Source organism: Mauremys mutica, chromosome 3 (assembly GCF_020497125.1).
Source record: "Mauremys mutica isolate MM-2020 ecotype Southern chromosome 3, ASM2049712v1, whole genome shotgun sequence".
Taxonomy (NCBI): Eukaryota; Metazoa; Chordata; order Testudines; family Geoemydidae; genus Mauremys; species Mauremys mutica.
In genome coordinates, this window is record NC_059074.1 from 3,377,840 (window position 1) to 3,391,957 (window position 14,118).

Below are 14,118 nucleotides of genomic sequence, written 5' to 3' on the forward strand. Positions count from 1 at the left end.
GCCCCGGCAGGAGCAGAGCCCAGAGGCCAAACCCAGCCCCTGCTCCATGTCTGCCATACCCCCCCCCCCCCCCCCCCGCCAAGGCCCTCCAGCCTCTCCACGGGGCAATCGGGAGAGCTCCAGCCAGGCCCCGGGGAGCCCCTCACCCACCGGTCCCAGCACGGGCCCACAATGGGGGTGAAGGAGGCCAAAGCCAGCTGCCCTGAGGCAGTGCCCCAACCCGCCCTGGGGAGCAGCAGCAGGAGAAGCCAGGAGACCTCCCAGACGAGTGATGGGGAAGGGCCCCCCGGCTCCCCATGCCGCTTCCCAGAGGACAAGGCAGAGCTGAAATCCCCCCTGGCACCTCCCTCCCCCAATCTCTGGATCACCCCTCAGCCCCAGGACCCCCCCACACCTCCCTCCCCCACCCCCGCTGACCCGTCCCGCTCCCTGCAGGATGATCACCGACGTGCAGCTCGCCATCTTCACCAACATGCTGGGCGTGTCGCTCTTCCTGCTCGTGGTTCTCTGCCACTACGTGGCTGTCAACAACCCCAAGAAGCAGGAGTGAGGGGCCACCCCGCAGGTAACGCCCGGCCCACAGCCCCCTCAGCCCCCGCGGCTCTGGCACCTGGGCACTGCAGCTCCGGGAGACAGCGCTGGCTGCTCGGAGCTGGGGTGGGGTCTCGGCCCCGATGACACAGACACCGCTGGGCACTGGCTGGGGACTCGGAGCTGGGGTGGGGTTTCTCAGCCCATTGGCACAGACATCGCTGGGCACTGGCTGGCTGCTGGGAGCTGGGGTGGGGTCTTGGCCCCTGGTGGCACAGACATCGCTGGGCACTGGCTGGCTGCTCGGAGCTGGGGTGGGGTCTCAGCCCCTGGTGGCACAGACATCGCTGGGCACTGGCTGGGGACTCGGAGCTGGGGTGGGGTCTCAGCCCCTGGTGGCACAGACATCGCTGGGCACTGGCTGGCTGCTCGGAGCTGGGGTGGGGTCTCAGCCCCTGGTGGCACAGACACCGCTGGGCACTGGCTGGCTGCTCGGAGCTGGGGTGGGGTCTCGGCCCCTGGTGACACAGACACCGCTGGATGCTTGGTCGTTAGACGTCTCCCCATGAGCATCGTGCTCTCCGGAGGGGAGGGGAGGTTTATGATGCCCCTTCCCCTAGCTGGCCAGTGAGCCTGGGCATTGGCCCAGTGGGTCTGGCTGGAGCTGGTTTCCCTGGCAGCACGTCTGGCCTGTGAGCTGCAAGGCCTGCCCGGGGGCCGTTCAGATGCAGCAGTCGAGCCGCGTAAGGGGGCGGGGACTGGTCCCCGTGGCATTAGCGCCGGCTCCCTCCCGACTGCCCTTGTACCCTGAGCTGTTTGTTCTTGTTTGCCCCGACAGAGCCCGAGCCCTGAGCAGGGCCTGCCATGGCCAGAAGCAGAGCTGACAGCCGCCCCAGGCCCCGCAGCCTGGCTCCACATCGCACCGCGCCGTAGCTTTGTGCAGACACAAATAAAGGGCTGGAACCTCCCGTGTGCGGGCGTCTCGGTGTCACTGCGGTGCCAGCAGAGCCCTGCCTGTGGGGCGCAGAGCATGCTGCTCGGGCTGCTAGGAGAGGAGGAGCCCTTCAGCTGGGGCCCAGGTTAGACTCCTGCTGCGATCACAAGGGGAGGGGAGGACAGGGAAGCCATTGGCCCCACCCCCAGCTCCCCATGCTCTCGGGCAGAGAAATCTGGGCTTGGCAGCCCCGCGGAAGAGGCAGGTGTTTGAGGAAGGTCTCCTGGTGACTTGCGTCAGAGCAGCCCTGGGTACAGATAGCGCCAGGCAGATCCCCAGGCCAGAAGGGACCCCAGTGACCATCTGCTCTGCTGGCAGCGGGGGCTCCCGTCGCGGGAGAGGCTCTGAGGGAAGCGGTGGCTCCTGCCAGCCTGGCGGTGCTGACGGTTGTACTGTGGGCACAGCATGCAGGCTGCATTAACCCCTTCTCCTCCAAGGGGGCAAAGTTGGCCCTTGGCTCGCTTGCCCTTCCTCCATCAGTCCAGCCTTGACTTTAGGCCTCCCCCTGAGCACCCTGCCGGTGAACACAGTGGGCTCTACTCCTGCCTTCCTGGACCAGCAGCCCTCTCGCTGCTGCCCTGGGCGCCGCAGGCTCCTGGCACCGTTGAGAGGCCTGCCCCAGACTACAGAGCTCAGGGGACATTTCTTCCAAACAAACTTTAATAGAAACACGTCACAAGACAAACCCTCTCTCATCAAAATAGCGTCAAAGCCCTGAACAACTCCCGAGCGGCTGGGCTGAGTGGGAGGCAGCGACCGATGGCTCTGCCTTGGGGGCTGGCTGCAGGGCTGCTCCAGCCCTGACCCTGCCCACCCGGAGGGGCTGGCCAAAGCTGCTAGCCTGGGGCCCAGGCACACGGGGATGGGAGCCGACCTGCAGCTCCGCGGCCTGACTTGGTTCTGCTCACGAAGCAGCCTTTGCGATGGCCTGCCCGGGTGACAAGCTGTTCCCGTGGGGTGTGCCGGGGAGAGCCCCGACGGGAGATACCCACCCTGGAGCCCTCTGAGGTGCTGCTGGCACTGTACTCTGCCCGCGGAGACGCCCACGGACGCTCCCTCAAGTGGCCTCCACAGCCCTGCTGGGTGTGGGGCGGGGGCCACGCTACTGTGGGGAGACACGGCCCCCCAGGCTCACTGTGGCAGCAGGGGGCTGCCCACGGGCCCGGTTCTGAGACACACCATGGGAGCTCTGGCTTAGTGGAAAGGGAGAAGGGCTGGGCCTCCCGGGCCTCCCTGGCACCAGCTGGCCCCTGCTAGAAAGCCCTGTGCCCCGGGTTGATTCTCCTGCACCCCAGCATAGGGGCGAGTGCAGCAGCCTGACCCAGTGCCTAGCCCTGCCCAACCCTCTCCACTGCCCCCGGAGACACACACAGTGATGGTGTCTGCAGCTGCTCCCCGGGCATCACCCCCATCTCCAGCCCCTGGCACCGTGGCTGCTGTTGGCACCCCCAAGCTTGTGACCCAAATCAGCCAGCTGGCTGCACCGAGTGTCCTCCACATGGCCATGGCTGGAGGTTAGCGGGGACACACCCAGGGCTCTGGGTCTAGCTGGGGAGCCCAGCAGTGTCCCCCTCTGCTCAGGCCGGGTGTTCTGCAGAGCCCTGGCTGCTCCAGCAATGGCTCTGTGGGAACTGGGCAAGGGGACCCTGCAGGGCGAGCAGGAGCCTCTCCCTCCATTTGCAAGGGGAGGCTGGAGCAAGCCCTGGGCAGGGTGGGGATGCTGCTCGGCTCAGCCCCACTTCCCCTGCAGCAGGGCAGCGCGGGGGCAGGTGCTGCACCCAGCTAGAGACGGAGGCGAGTGCAGACGGGCGACAGCTGGAGCTGGTGGCTGCACTCAGGCTTCAGTGCAGAAGGACAGGATCTTGTGGTAGGAGCTGAGCGGGGGCGAGTCTGGGGCCCGGCTTGGCAGATGCTGCAACAGAGAAGAGCAGGCTCAGGGGGCTGGGAGGGGGGCTCTGTGGCAGGCCACGTGCTCGCCCAGAGCAGTGCCAGCCTGAGAAGCCAGCGCACCGCAGAGCATGGCCACCCGCCAGTGCTCCCCCCAAGCCGGTGAGGACAGGGCCAAGCTGCAGCTCTGATGCCAGGGCTGCCTGCCCCGGGAGCAGCACTGGAGACATGGGCCCTGCTTGGGGTGGGCTCCCCAGCTCCCTCCCAACGTCCGTGGGGGCCGGTACCTCGCGGAGCAGCCCCTCGGGGTCGTCGCAGATGAAGAGCGGCTCTGTTGTCTGCATCCCCATGCTGAGTGATGCAGTGTCCTCTGGGAATGCTGCAGAGGAACAGAGCCAGAGTGTCAGCAGCCCCCCCCTCCCCGTAGTGCCAGCCGGGGAGTGGGGAAGGTGCCACCCGCCGGCTGGTCCGTAGCCTCAGAGGGTCTGGGCACAGGCGCTGTGCTCCCAGGCAGGCTGGCTGCCCCTGGAGGGGTGGCGCTGGCTCAGGAGGAGGAAGCTTGCCCAGGTGCTGCCTGAGCTGCTCCTGCTTTGGTGCCCAGGGCTGAGAGTGGCATCAAGCACTTACCATGCAATGCCCCTCCCCCCGCAGGTCCAGTGCTGGAAGGGGGGCCCAGCCGGCAGCCTGCACTGAAGACAGCAGCCACCTGGCTCCTAACCCCAGCGGCCCCACGGCCAGCACGGCCCAGCAGAGGCTGCTGGGGTCTGACACCTGGCAGCTAGTCTGTGGCAGGACACCTGGATGAACCAGCCCGAGTGCCCGCAGCGCCCTACCTGGCAGAGACCTTGGGGCCAGGGCTCCAGCGTGGGTGTATTTCCAGACCTTGAGGGCTGAGGTGCTCTCGCTGCCGAGTCCCAGCAAACTCGGGGTGCGTGCTGCTGCCTTCTTGCGGACGGGGATCCTGCTGGGGCGCAGCGGCCCCAGGCTGCAGAGAGCCAGAGGCAGTACTTACCGCAGGAGCGCCAGGGCCGGTGCCCCTCACGCCTGGCCTGGTGCCAGCAAAGCTGCTGCTCGACTCTGCCCTCCCAGCGCTGGGAGCAGAGGGGCTCAGTCCAGGCTCACCCCAGACCCACTGCGACCCCTGGAGCTGGGCCTGGCCGCAGGGCGAAAGCAAAGGCGCACGCCGGGACAGGAGCTGGCTTGCGGGGCTCCCCAGGGGCCCCAAAATGGACAGTGGTTGGGGCATCTTGCCAAGGAGGGTCCAATGGGCCTGATCCGAACCCACCCGCTGGAGCCGCGTCCTCTCCCTCTGGGCAGCACAGCGCTCGGCTGCATCCCCTTGGAGCAGGGCCAGCCAGCTGTGAGCTCCTGCTGGGTGCTGGGGGCAGGGGTCGGGGTGTCCCTCCCCAGGGGGCATGCTCAGCGGGCTGGGAAGGGGCCGTGTCGCCCAGGCAGCCCCTGAGTCTGCACCTGCTCCCCCTGGGCCCCATAGAAAGCAACAGGGCCGGGAGCAGCTGCACTGGAGCCCTGCAGTCCCAGCCACTGGCCAGGCCCTGCCCGGCAGCACAGGGGCAGCAGTGCTCACTGCTCCTGGCTGCACCAAGCCCCACCCTCCAGCCCCAGGCCACAGGGCAGTGACTGCTGGAGCAGGTGGCCAGCAGGGGCATGTTAGCCAAGGAAGGCTCCCCAGGCAGCCAGGGTCTGAGTTCAGCAGCAGCCCCCTGGCAGTCAGTGGGGCTGGGTCCGCTCCTCCAGCCGCACCCCCTAGCCTGGCTCCTGCACCCACAACGGCAGCAGGGGGCAGAGAGCCAAGCCCAGAGTGCGTTACAGGGGTAGCTGCATCCCCTGGGGCACAGAGCCAGCGGGGGAGGGGCACAGCATGGGTCGGCGCACAGAGCGCTGCAGGGTCCGAGGCAGGGCCGGTGAAGGGGGGCTCCAGGGCTTGCTCTCACACCATAGGAAGTACCTGCAGTGGGCCCGGCTGGATCCCCAGCACCGCATTCCCAACAGCCCCCGCTTGCTCCTCCCCCAGGGCAGGGCAGGGCAGAACACAAGATCGGCCAGACTGCGGCAGAGCAAGGGTCCATCCAGCCCAGGGGCCTGGCTGCCGACAGTGGCCAGTGCCAGGGGCCCCAGAGGGAGTGAACAGAGCAGGGAATCATCCAGTGCCCCATCCCGTCCCCATTCCCAGCTCCTGGCAGACGGGGGCTGGGGCACCAGCCCTGCCCAGCCTGGCGAATAGCCTCATGTAGTGTGATGGGCTCCCCGTGCCCCGCGGGGCGGCCAGAGACACCAGGGAGCCAGAGCTGGGAACACCCTGCCTGGCCAGTGCTTGGTGGGACTGGGGCTCCAGGAGGCCGTGGGGTGTTGTGGTCAGGGAGCTGCCCGGAGCCCCCCTGCCCTGGGGCACGGCCCCCCAGTGCCCTCCCCCAGCGCAGGACACACGGTACCTGGGTGGTTCTAGGACTTTCCTGGTGCTCAGCCTCTTCGGAAGGTTCTAAGCGGAAAGACAGGAGATGATTGGAGAGGGCAGGGGGGCGTGTGTGTGTGTGGGGGGGTGACTTCCAGCCCAGCCAGCTTGGAGATGGGGTGAGAGCAGCCAAGCCCACCCTGCCCATCCCCTGGGGCTCTGGCCACCTGCAGCATGAGGGGGTCACCCCTCCGTCCCGTGGCTTCCAGGGCAGCTCCAAGCCTGCGGTCCCCACCCAGCCAAGCCTCCCCCGTGCACACAGCACAGAGAGCAAGTGCAGAGTGGAGCCCATAGGGTCTGATGGGAATCCAGGGACCCAGCAGGAGCTGTACTCAGCCCAAGGAGGAATCCAGTCACTGGGCAGAGCTGCAAGCCAGAGCCCTGGGGGTCAGCCTCTCCCAAGGGAGCATGGGGCCAGCAGAGCCACCCAGCAACTCCCGTGACTGCCAGCCAGAGGCTAGCACCTTCCGCAGCAGGCCAGCCGGCGTGGGGGCTGGCGGGAAGGGGGGAGAGGAGCAGGGTTACAGAGGAAAATGTCAATTCCCAAACACTTCCCTTTGGAAACGGTGCCCCACACACCCCGCTCTGCTATAGGTGGGCGCCCGACCTCTCCCAGGCCGCCCCCCATCTCTCCTCATGCAGCTCCCTGGCTGTAGTCTGTGCAGCCCACCCCATCGATTCCCAGGCGCTGCAGGGGCCCCGGCTCTCCTGGTCTCTGCCTGCGGCTGCCAGTCAAGCTCCGGCAGGCGAGTCCCTGGCTCAGCACAGGGAAGGAGTTCGGACGGCCCTGGCCGGGGACTGAGCCCGGGTGAGCTAATGGGCCCGTTGCCCAGCCCAGAGAATGGGGCTGAGGTGCCTGGCTCCCAACCCCCCCAGCAGGAGCCCCACCTCTATGGGGGCTGGTGGGGGATCCCGGAGAGCAGGCATGTCACCACAAGGGGCAGGGAGGGGCTGGCTTAGCGGCTTCAGGGGGTAGCAGGCAGGTTGGTTTCCACCTTCTTCCCAGCTCTGAGCGTTACCTGCACCAGCGCCGTGCCATAGGGGGTCTTCGGCTCTCCCCGGCCGTGCTCTGCTGCCTGAAGTCCACGGCTGGTGACCACCAGAGCCCCGGCCTTAGTGCCCGTGGGCGAGGTCCCTAGGTAACAAACAAAAGAGAGCTGAACACCGTCAGCCCCGGGCACCTGGAAGGGCACACTGCGGGAGCAGTGCTCATGGGCTTCGCTGGCTGTACCTCCATGGTACCGATGGGCCGCGGTGCGGGCAGAGGTGGTACGTACGCAGGGAAAGCCGGCTATGCTGAGCCCTGTTGTGACAGTGTGTGACGGGTGACCAGGTCTTGTGAGTTCAAAGGGAGGCGGAAAGCCCGCAGAATCCAGGCCCAAGCGGCCCCAGGGCACACCCGACCGGCTGCACGCCAGGATCTAGTCACTGGGACAGGCTGGTGCCCACGCCCAGCCATGGAGCAGTTCCAAGCCCTGCTTCGCCAGCTGGGCTCTTGGCTTCAGCTGTGCGCACAGAGCGCACGGTCCCTTCCCTGGGACGGGCCACAGGACATCCTGGTTCCAAGCCGGGTGTGCTGCCTGGGGCCCTGCCCCTCCCTGCCAGGGCCAGAGCGCTGCAAAGGCTAGTGGCTAGAGAGCACAGCTGGGGAGCAGGGCTCGATCCCTGCCTCTGCCCTGCCTACCCCCACCAGGGAGTCACCCCTGGCTGAGTGCCTCAGATTCCCTACTGGCAGCATGGAGCCACGCTAGGGTGCTGGGACATTTCACTCTTTGGCCGTTGCTGGCTGGAAGGCCTCTGGGCAGGCAGGGGATGACTCGTTACCTTATCATTCACCTCACCCCACCGTCCCCCCAAAATGGGGTCAGCAGCTTCCCCCAGGAGCCAAAGGCCCCAAGCCCACCTCCAGGCCGAGGGCGAGTGCCAGCAGGGCCGCGGCTCGGCCGAGAGACAGCACTGTCTCTAGCGAGGGGCAGGGGCCATGACTCTGAGTGGCAGCTTTGGGCCAGTGTGGTCGGAGAAGAGTAGCCGCAGGGGGCCAGCAGCAGGGCTGCCCAGATGCCCACATGCTTAGAGCACCCAGGGAGCGGCCCTGGTGTGGAGCTGCATGGGGACCTGTGAAAGGAGAGTCCAGAGACGCCATCTTTGGAAAAATCTTTATTCCTCCCACCGGTGCGGCTAATACAGGAACGCAGGGAAGGCTGGCCTAGGCCAGGCAGCAGCGTATCACCCCCACAGCAGAGTACAACCGCGCCCTGGGGCAGCCACACTGACCCTCCCATGGCCCCGGGAGGCCGGGCAGGGCAGAGTGCCCGAGGGAAGAACAGGCAGCCAGGGCACAGCTGGGCTCAGATGCAGGAGGTCCAGGGTCCCAGCTCCCTCCACGGCCTGTGAGGGCAAAGCCAGGTCTGGTGCCTCCTTGGGCACGTCCCTTCCTGCAGCCCATGCCTCAGCCCCAGAGCAGCGTCTGCCTGTCCTGCCCCTGCTCTGGCCTGCAGGACGTGGGGAGGGGCGCAGGCTGCTCTCCTCTCTGGGGTGTGGCACGGGCTCAGAACACGCCGCGTGCCCCAGGCCACAAGGAGGCTATTTCAGTCAGGGCCCGGCCTCTCCCGCCACACAGGCCATCGCCTTGAGTCCTGCGCTGCCTCGCCGGGCTGGTTCTGGGAGGGCCTGGCCCTGTTAGCGTAGGTGGCATATCCAGCTGCCTGAGGGAGCCGGGAGGAGCCTGCACCACAGGGCCTGGGGACAGTAACAGCCCAGCACTGGAGCACAATGGAAGCCGCCTGCTGCCGTCCCACGCAGGCCTCGCCGGGGAGCAGCCAGTCACTAGGACAGAGGCACAGTAACCAAGCGACCTGCCTGCAGACAGGCCTGGGCTGGCGAGAAGGGTCTGGGCGCAGAGACACTGGCACGCACCGGGGGAGGGGGGGCATGGAACGGGGCGGGCCCCCCAGCAGAGCCCAGGGACCGGCCCATATTTCCACAGCGTCCCACACAGCAGGATGCAACGCCCGCTGCGTGAGCTCCGTGTCCAGGCCTCCCTCGCCCAGCACTGCTGCCAGGTTAGCTTGGGGGAGCCTCTCGCCTAAGGCCTGGGCCCTGGCCTGGAGAGACGGGCTGAGCGCAGAGAGGCCGGGGGTGGAGCAGACACAAACCTGACATGCTGAGGGAGGCTGGCAGGGAGCAGGGGCGCAGGCTGGCGGGCGGCGGAGGCTGGGACAGACGCCTGGCACAGGGAGGGAGAGGTGCTGGCGGCTGGATGCTGCTGGTCGCTGCTCGCAGCAGAGTCAGGTGCTGCTGGCGCCGCTTGTCCTGCACGCGGGGCTCTGGGGAGGAGGGAGTTTGAAAAGGAAGTTCAGGAAGGGGCTGGTGGTACTGCCCCCTCCCCTCCCCCAGTGCCCCACAGGCCCCTATGCCCCCCATCAGAGCTATCTCCACACCAGTACACCCAGGACCCACAGCCTCCTGCCAGGCGGAGGAGCCTGCCAAGCGCAGAGGCAGAGCGACTCAGCTCCCTGCTGCAAGCTCTGCCTGACGCCAGCCCCTCCAAACTGTGGGGGCGCCGCCCGAGCTGGCGTGAGCGGCCCCCTGGGCACCCCCAGGGACAGGACAATCTGCAGCCAGGTCTGGCAGCCCGCTGGTCAGGCTAGCACCCGACTCCAGATGGCCCTGGCAGGGGCAGCAATCCCCACGACCTGCCCGGGCACCACTCCCACGAGGCACTCAAAGTACGACCAGGCTCCGAAACAGGAGGGGCCAGATCTGCAGCCCCAGCTCCCGCTGGAGCCAGAGCTGCAGGTCCCAGTCAGGGCACGCCTAGCTCGGAGCCTAACTGGAGCACCAGGCTGGGCCATCAAAACAGCTCAAGGCAGCCCGCCTAGGATGGCAGAGAACCATCGCGACAAGCCCCCCTCCACACTCTGCAGCTGCTGGGGGGTTGATCCGTCTTCCAGCCCGCCAGGCCTTGGGGGAGCGCACAGCACTGAGTACACAGGCCACCCTTACGCAACACGCCACAGCCTGGAAGGTTCACCAGCCACCTCTGGGGAGGAACACAGCAGCTCCTAAGCAGCACATGGCAACCCCCCCCCCCCAGGAATTTAGGACAGGAAGTGAACAAGAAGTGGCGAGGGAATTTCAGGGTGACAGTTTAATGATCAAGTAGGAACCAGGCCAAGGTACTGGGGTTAAACTCTTCCCAAGCGCCATGGCATCAGGCCGCCATTTGACGTCTCCTGCGACCATCAGCCTGCCGCGAGCACAGGGCCAGCAGTGACTGGCTCACTTGCTGGCAGGGCACCCCCTGGCCCCGAGCTGCAGTCGCTGTCTCTCGCGCTGGTGAGCTCTTTGGGCAGGTCATACAAAAGGGCCCCAATCCCACTTGGCACTTTTGGGCACGTTTCTGCTGCCCCATTCCAGTGCCACAGCTGGGGGGCCCTGGGGCCCACTGGGAATGAAATGGAGCTGGCACTCGGCTCCGCGGGGCTCAGCCCACAGCAGGAGGGGCCTCCCGGGGGAACAGCTGGCCTGGCAGGAAGCCCCTGCGTGGGGAGCACTCGGGGGGGGGGGGGGGAGAGAAGGCTGGTGTTATTTCTGCAGCAGGAGAGCTGGGTGGATAAAGGAAGCCCCTAGTCCGCTCTGACTTACAGTGCGCGGAGATGCACAGCGGAGCGAGGGCACGCGCTGTGACGTACCGGCCTCGCTCTCGCTCAGTTCCTACAGCCCCTGGAGACGCAGCAGCAGGCAGCTGCCTAGTCAACGTGCAAACTGGCCATTTGAACAGGGACCCTTTGCCACGGAGGCAGGCGTGGAAAGGGGTTTGCTGAGAGCTGTGTCCTCTCACACACCCCCGTACAAGCTCTCCATGCTCCTCCGAGGTGAAGAGCCGGCCCCCTTTCTGCTCGTGCCCCACCTGGCCCGGAGCCGGCTCCGAGGGGACCAGGCAGGAGCGGGGACTGGGCGTGCACAGCAAGCTGCGGCTGAAAGCCCAGCTGGAAGGGGAAGGGAGTCAGCCAGGCCGGGGGACACAGCTGCCTTGTGCAGGTGGGGACAAAAAAGGGCTGTTTGACCAAAGCAAAAACCTTCTAAGAACAACGTTCATTTTGGTCAAAGTTTTCCCTCCCACCACTCCCCCCCACCCCCCAAACCAGAAACTGGAAACTTTGTGAAAGTTAAAAACATGCAAGTTGCCTACAAATGCGGCCTGGCGTGTCTGTGCCTGCTCTCGTCAGCCAAGGCCCTCGCCCTCCCGCCCCCTGGCTCGGGTGAGGCTAGCCGGTGCCTCTCTGCTGCCCTGCCCCACTCTGCCAGAGCCGGGACTGTGGAAACGAGCTCTTTGAGACGTCTGACCCTCCAGGCACTGCACCGCCGGTGCGCATGGACACCAGCCTGGGGGAAGGGGCAGTGTCAGATGAACCACCCTCTCAGTTCCTTCTTAACCCCAACGTGCCGCCGAGACGAGAGGAAACAGAGGGGAAGGAGGGCGGGTGGCAGAGCACCCGTAGGGACAAATCTTCCAGAACGTCAGGCCTGGGCGCTGTAAGTAAGCTCTTCTTTTCGAGCCGCGTCCCACGGTGCGCTGGAATCCACTTCCGGTGTTGCCCACGCTGCGCGCTGTCGAGAGGATACAACCAGAACTGTGCTTGGAGAGTCTCTGAGGAGAAATGGGGGCCCCTCTAATTCTGTCGGCCTGGAAGACACCCGACAGGATTTAGTCTTGCCCCAATAAAAAGCTAACACTCTCCTGCCATCTAAGGTGTGAAGTGCTGGTGAATGAGGCCCTGACTGACATCCCAGTCTGGGGATGGGGTTGGAAGAAACCTTTTCGTTACAGAAAACGGTGTATGCGTGAGGGTGGCGGGGAGTTGCCACAGAGTCCCACTGGCAGTTCACTACTGTGGCAGCAGCTTGTCAGGCCTGGCATACTCACTACACCTCACACATTGTTGTCCATCAGTATCCGAAAGGCATGATGTAAGGCATACACAAACTGGTGACACTCTGGTCCCGAAAACCATCCTGTGTGTATATCTGGGGTGTGTATAAAACATTAGAAATACATGCTAGAATTCAGTTCTTAAAATGTGTCTAGCAAGCAGGCCAGGAACCCCAGCCCGCCCAAGACAAAGGGACACGCAGCTCCTTGTCTGACCAGCCTGGTTGCCAGGCACAGACAATGAAGGTACATTTACATGCAAGGTAGACAAAGCCATCAGACAAACCAGAATGGGAGATGGACACTTAACACTCTCATGGGGAATGGAAGCTGCAGCTCCAGGAAACCTTCCTGAGTCTTTGGAAGATATAAGCAATGACAAAGTCATTTTGGCATCCACTACTGGGCAGACAGAAGAGACCCGAGCGGTGGATCTGTAAAAAATGGATGTTCAGTCTCTATAAACTGAATCTAGGTGAAAACCTGACTTGGGGCAAAAGACTCTAGTTTGTTAAATTAGATTTTATTCTTAGAAGTGCATCTTTTACTTGTTTGTTTGTTTGTAATAATTTAATTTGGAGAAGAGACGACTAAGGGGGGATATGACCGAGGTCTATAAAGTCATGACCGGTGTGGAGAAAGTAAATAACACTTCCTTATTTACTCCTCGTAGCACAAGAACTAGGAGTCACCAATTAAATTAATAGGCAGCAGGTTTAAAACAAACAAAAAGGAAGAATTCTTCACACAATGCACAGTCGACCCGTGGAACTCATTTCTAGAGAATGTTGTGAAGGACCAAAGTATAACTGGGTTCAAAAAAGAACTAGATAAATTCATTGAGGACAGGCCCACCAATGGCTATTAGCCAAGATGGGCAGGGATGCAACCCCATGCTTTGAGTGTCCCTAAACCTCTGACAGTTAGAAGCTGGGAATGGGCGACAGGGGGTGGATCACTAGATAATTGCTCTGTTCTGTTCATTCCCTGTGAAGCGTCTAGCACTGGCCATTGTCGGAAGACAGAATACTGGGATAGATGGACCACTGGTCTGACCCAGTGTGGACATTCTTGTGTTGTAGGACATAGGCTCCCAAACTGTGGGTTGTGGCCCCAAATGGGGTTGTGCCGTAAGCATATGGGGCAGCAGGTCCAACGGGCCTGAGAGATGATGCTGTCAGCCCCTGAATGTGTCTGGACCAGCTCCACAAATGCCATGCCAGGTGTGACGAAGTGGGACTGTTCTCACTGGGGTGCTGTGTGCAGATCTTAAGTATCTAGCAAAGCAAAGGGCCATGCAGCCGAATGCCTGACACTCTGTCTCCTAGCAACTGATGCCGGGGCCCCTCCCTGCAAAGGTGCTGGCTGAAGGTGTTGGAGACAAAGGGGTCAGGTGACCTCCTGGCCCGGGAAAGAAGCTGAGCAGAGAGGAGGGGCTGGAGGAGGCTGGGTAGACTGGAGCTGGCTGGGGAAAAGAAGGGAAGCAGAGACAGGGCTCTGATCCCCAATGGGGGCTGTGGGGCGCCTGGGGTCCCAAGATGGGCCTAACCGGGGGGATCCTGTTATCTGTGCCTGCAAGACCTGTGTTGGACTGTGTTCCTGTCGTCTAAATAAACCTTCTGCTTTACTGGCTGGCTGAGAGTCCTGGTGAATCGGCAGGAAGATCGGGGGTGCAGGGCCTGACTCCCCCACACTCCGTGACAACTGGTGGCAGAGGTGGGATCTACTGCACCCCGTGGACGGCGCTTCCTGCAGTAAGTGACTGCGGAGCAGTAAAACAAAGGGGTGATTAACCCCTGGGAGAGTGGGACCAGAGAGAAGGACTTTGCAGTAACAGGGTCCCCCGGGGGATCGCAGCGAGCGGTCCCAGGGGCGGAGGAGTCTGCAGCTCGACCCTGGCAGAGAGGTGGTGACCTCAGAGACTGGCACACTAGGGGTCCCCTGGAGCCCGTGGGGAGCAGCAAGCACCCCGGCCTGTGAGCAGGAAGATGTTTGCCAAGCAGCGCAAGTGCGACCTGGTGGAGCTGTGCAAGCGGAGAGGGCTGCACAGTGGGAAGCTCACCAAGGCCCAGCTGATTGCCCGGCTGGAGGACGAAGATCGCATGAATGCACCGATCCCTGTGTCTGAGGGAAGCAGCCGGGCAGAGGCAGCGCAGGCACCAGTGTCTGTCCCCGCTGGGAGTGGGCAGCCGGCTGCTGAGGGCGTCCCGAGACCTCCCACCCCTAGGCCTAGGGGGAGGGGGAGGAGGAGCCCAGCGACCACCGAGGGCACCGTGACTCCCCCCGGCCAGCAGGGGGTCG

The 14,118-nt window shown here is 64.2% G+C and overlaps 1 protein-coding gene across 4 annotated transcripts in view; it reads right to left on the reverse strand.

The window, feature by feature from the left end:
• Positions 1 to 2,171: 2,171 nt before the first annotated feature.
• The window catches only part of AGBL5 (AGBL carboxypeptidase 5), a 48,999-nt gene continuing 37,052 nt past the window's right edge, over positions 2,172 to 14,118 (reverse strand). Inside the window, exons 10-15 of one of the 4 annotated variants that reach the window (XM_045012080.1) lie at positions 9,038 to 9,208; positions 6,902 to 7,017; positions 5,863 to 5,909; positions 4,246 to 4,397; positions 3,700 to 3,791; positions 2,172 to 3,437 (exon numbers count right to left, since the gene is read on the reverse strand). In XM_045012080.1, coding sequence (XP_044868015.1) covers positions 3,360 to 3,437; positions 3,700 to 3,791; positions 4,246 to 4,397; positions 5,863 to 5,909; positions 6,902 to 7,017; positions 9,038 to 9,208 — 656 coding nt within the window. In that variant the 3' untranslated portion in view covers positions 2,172 to 3,359. The remainder of the gene's footprint in view (positions 3,438 to 3,699; positions 3,792 to 4,245; positions 4,398 to 5,862; positions 5,910 to 6,901; positions 7,018 to 9,037; positions 9,209 to 14,118) is intronic. The other 3 variants (XM_045012078.1, XM_045012077.1, XM_045012079.1) reach the window with 3 other exon arrangements.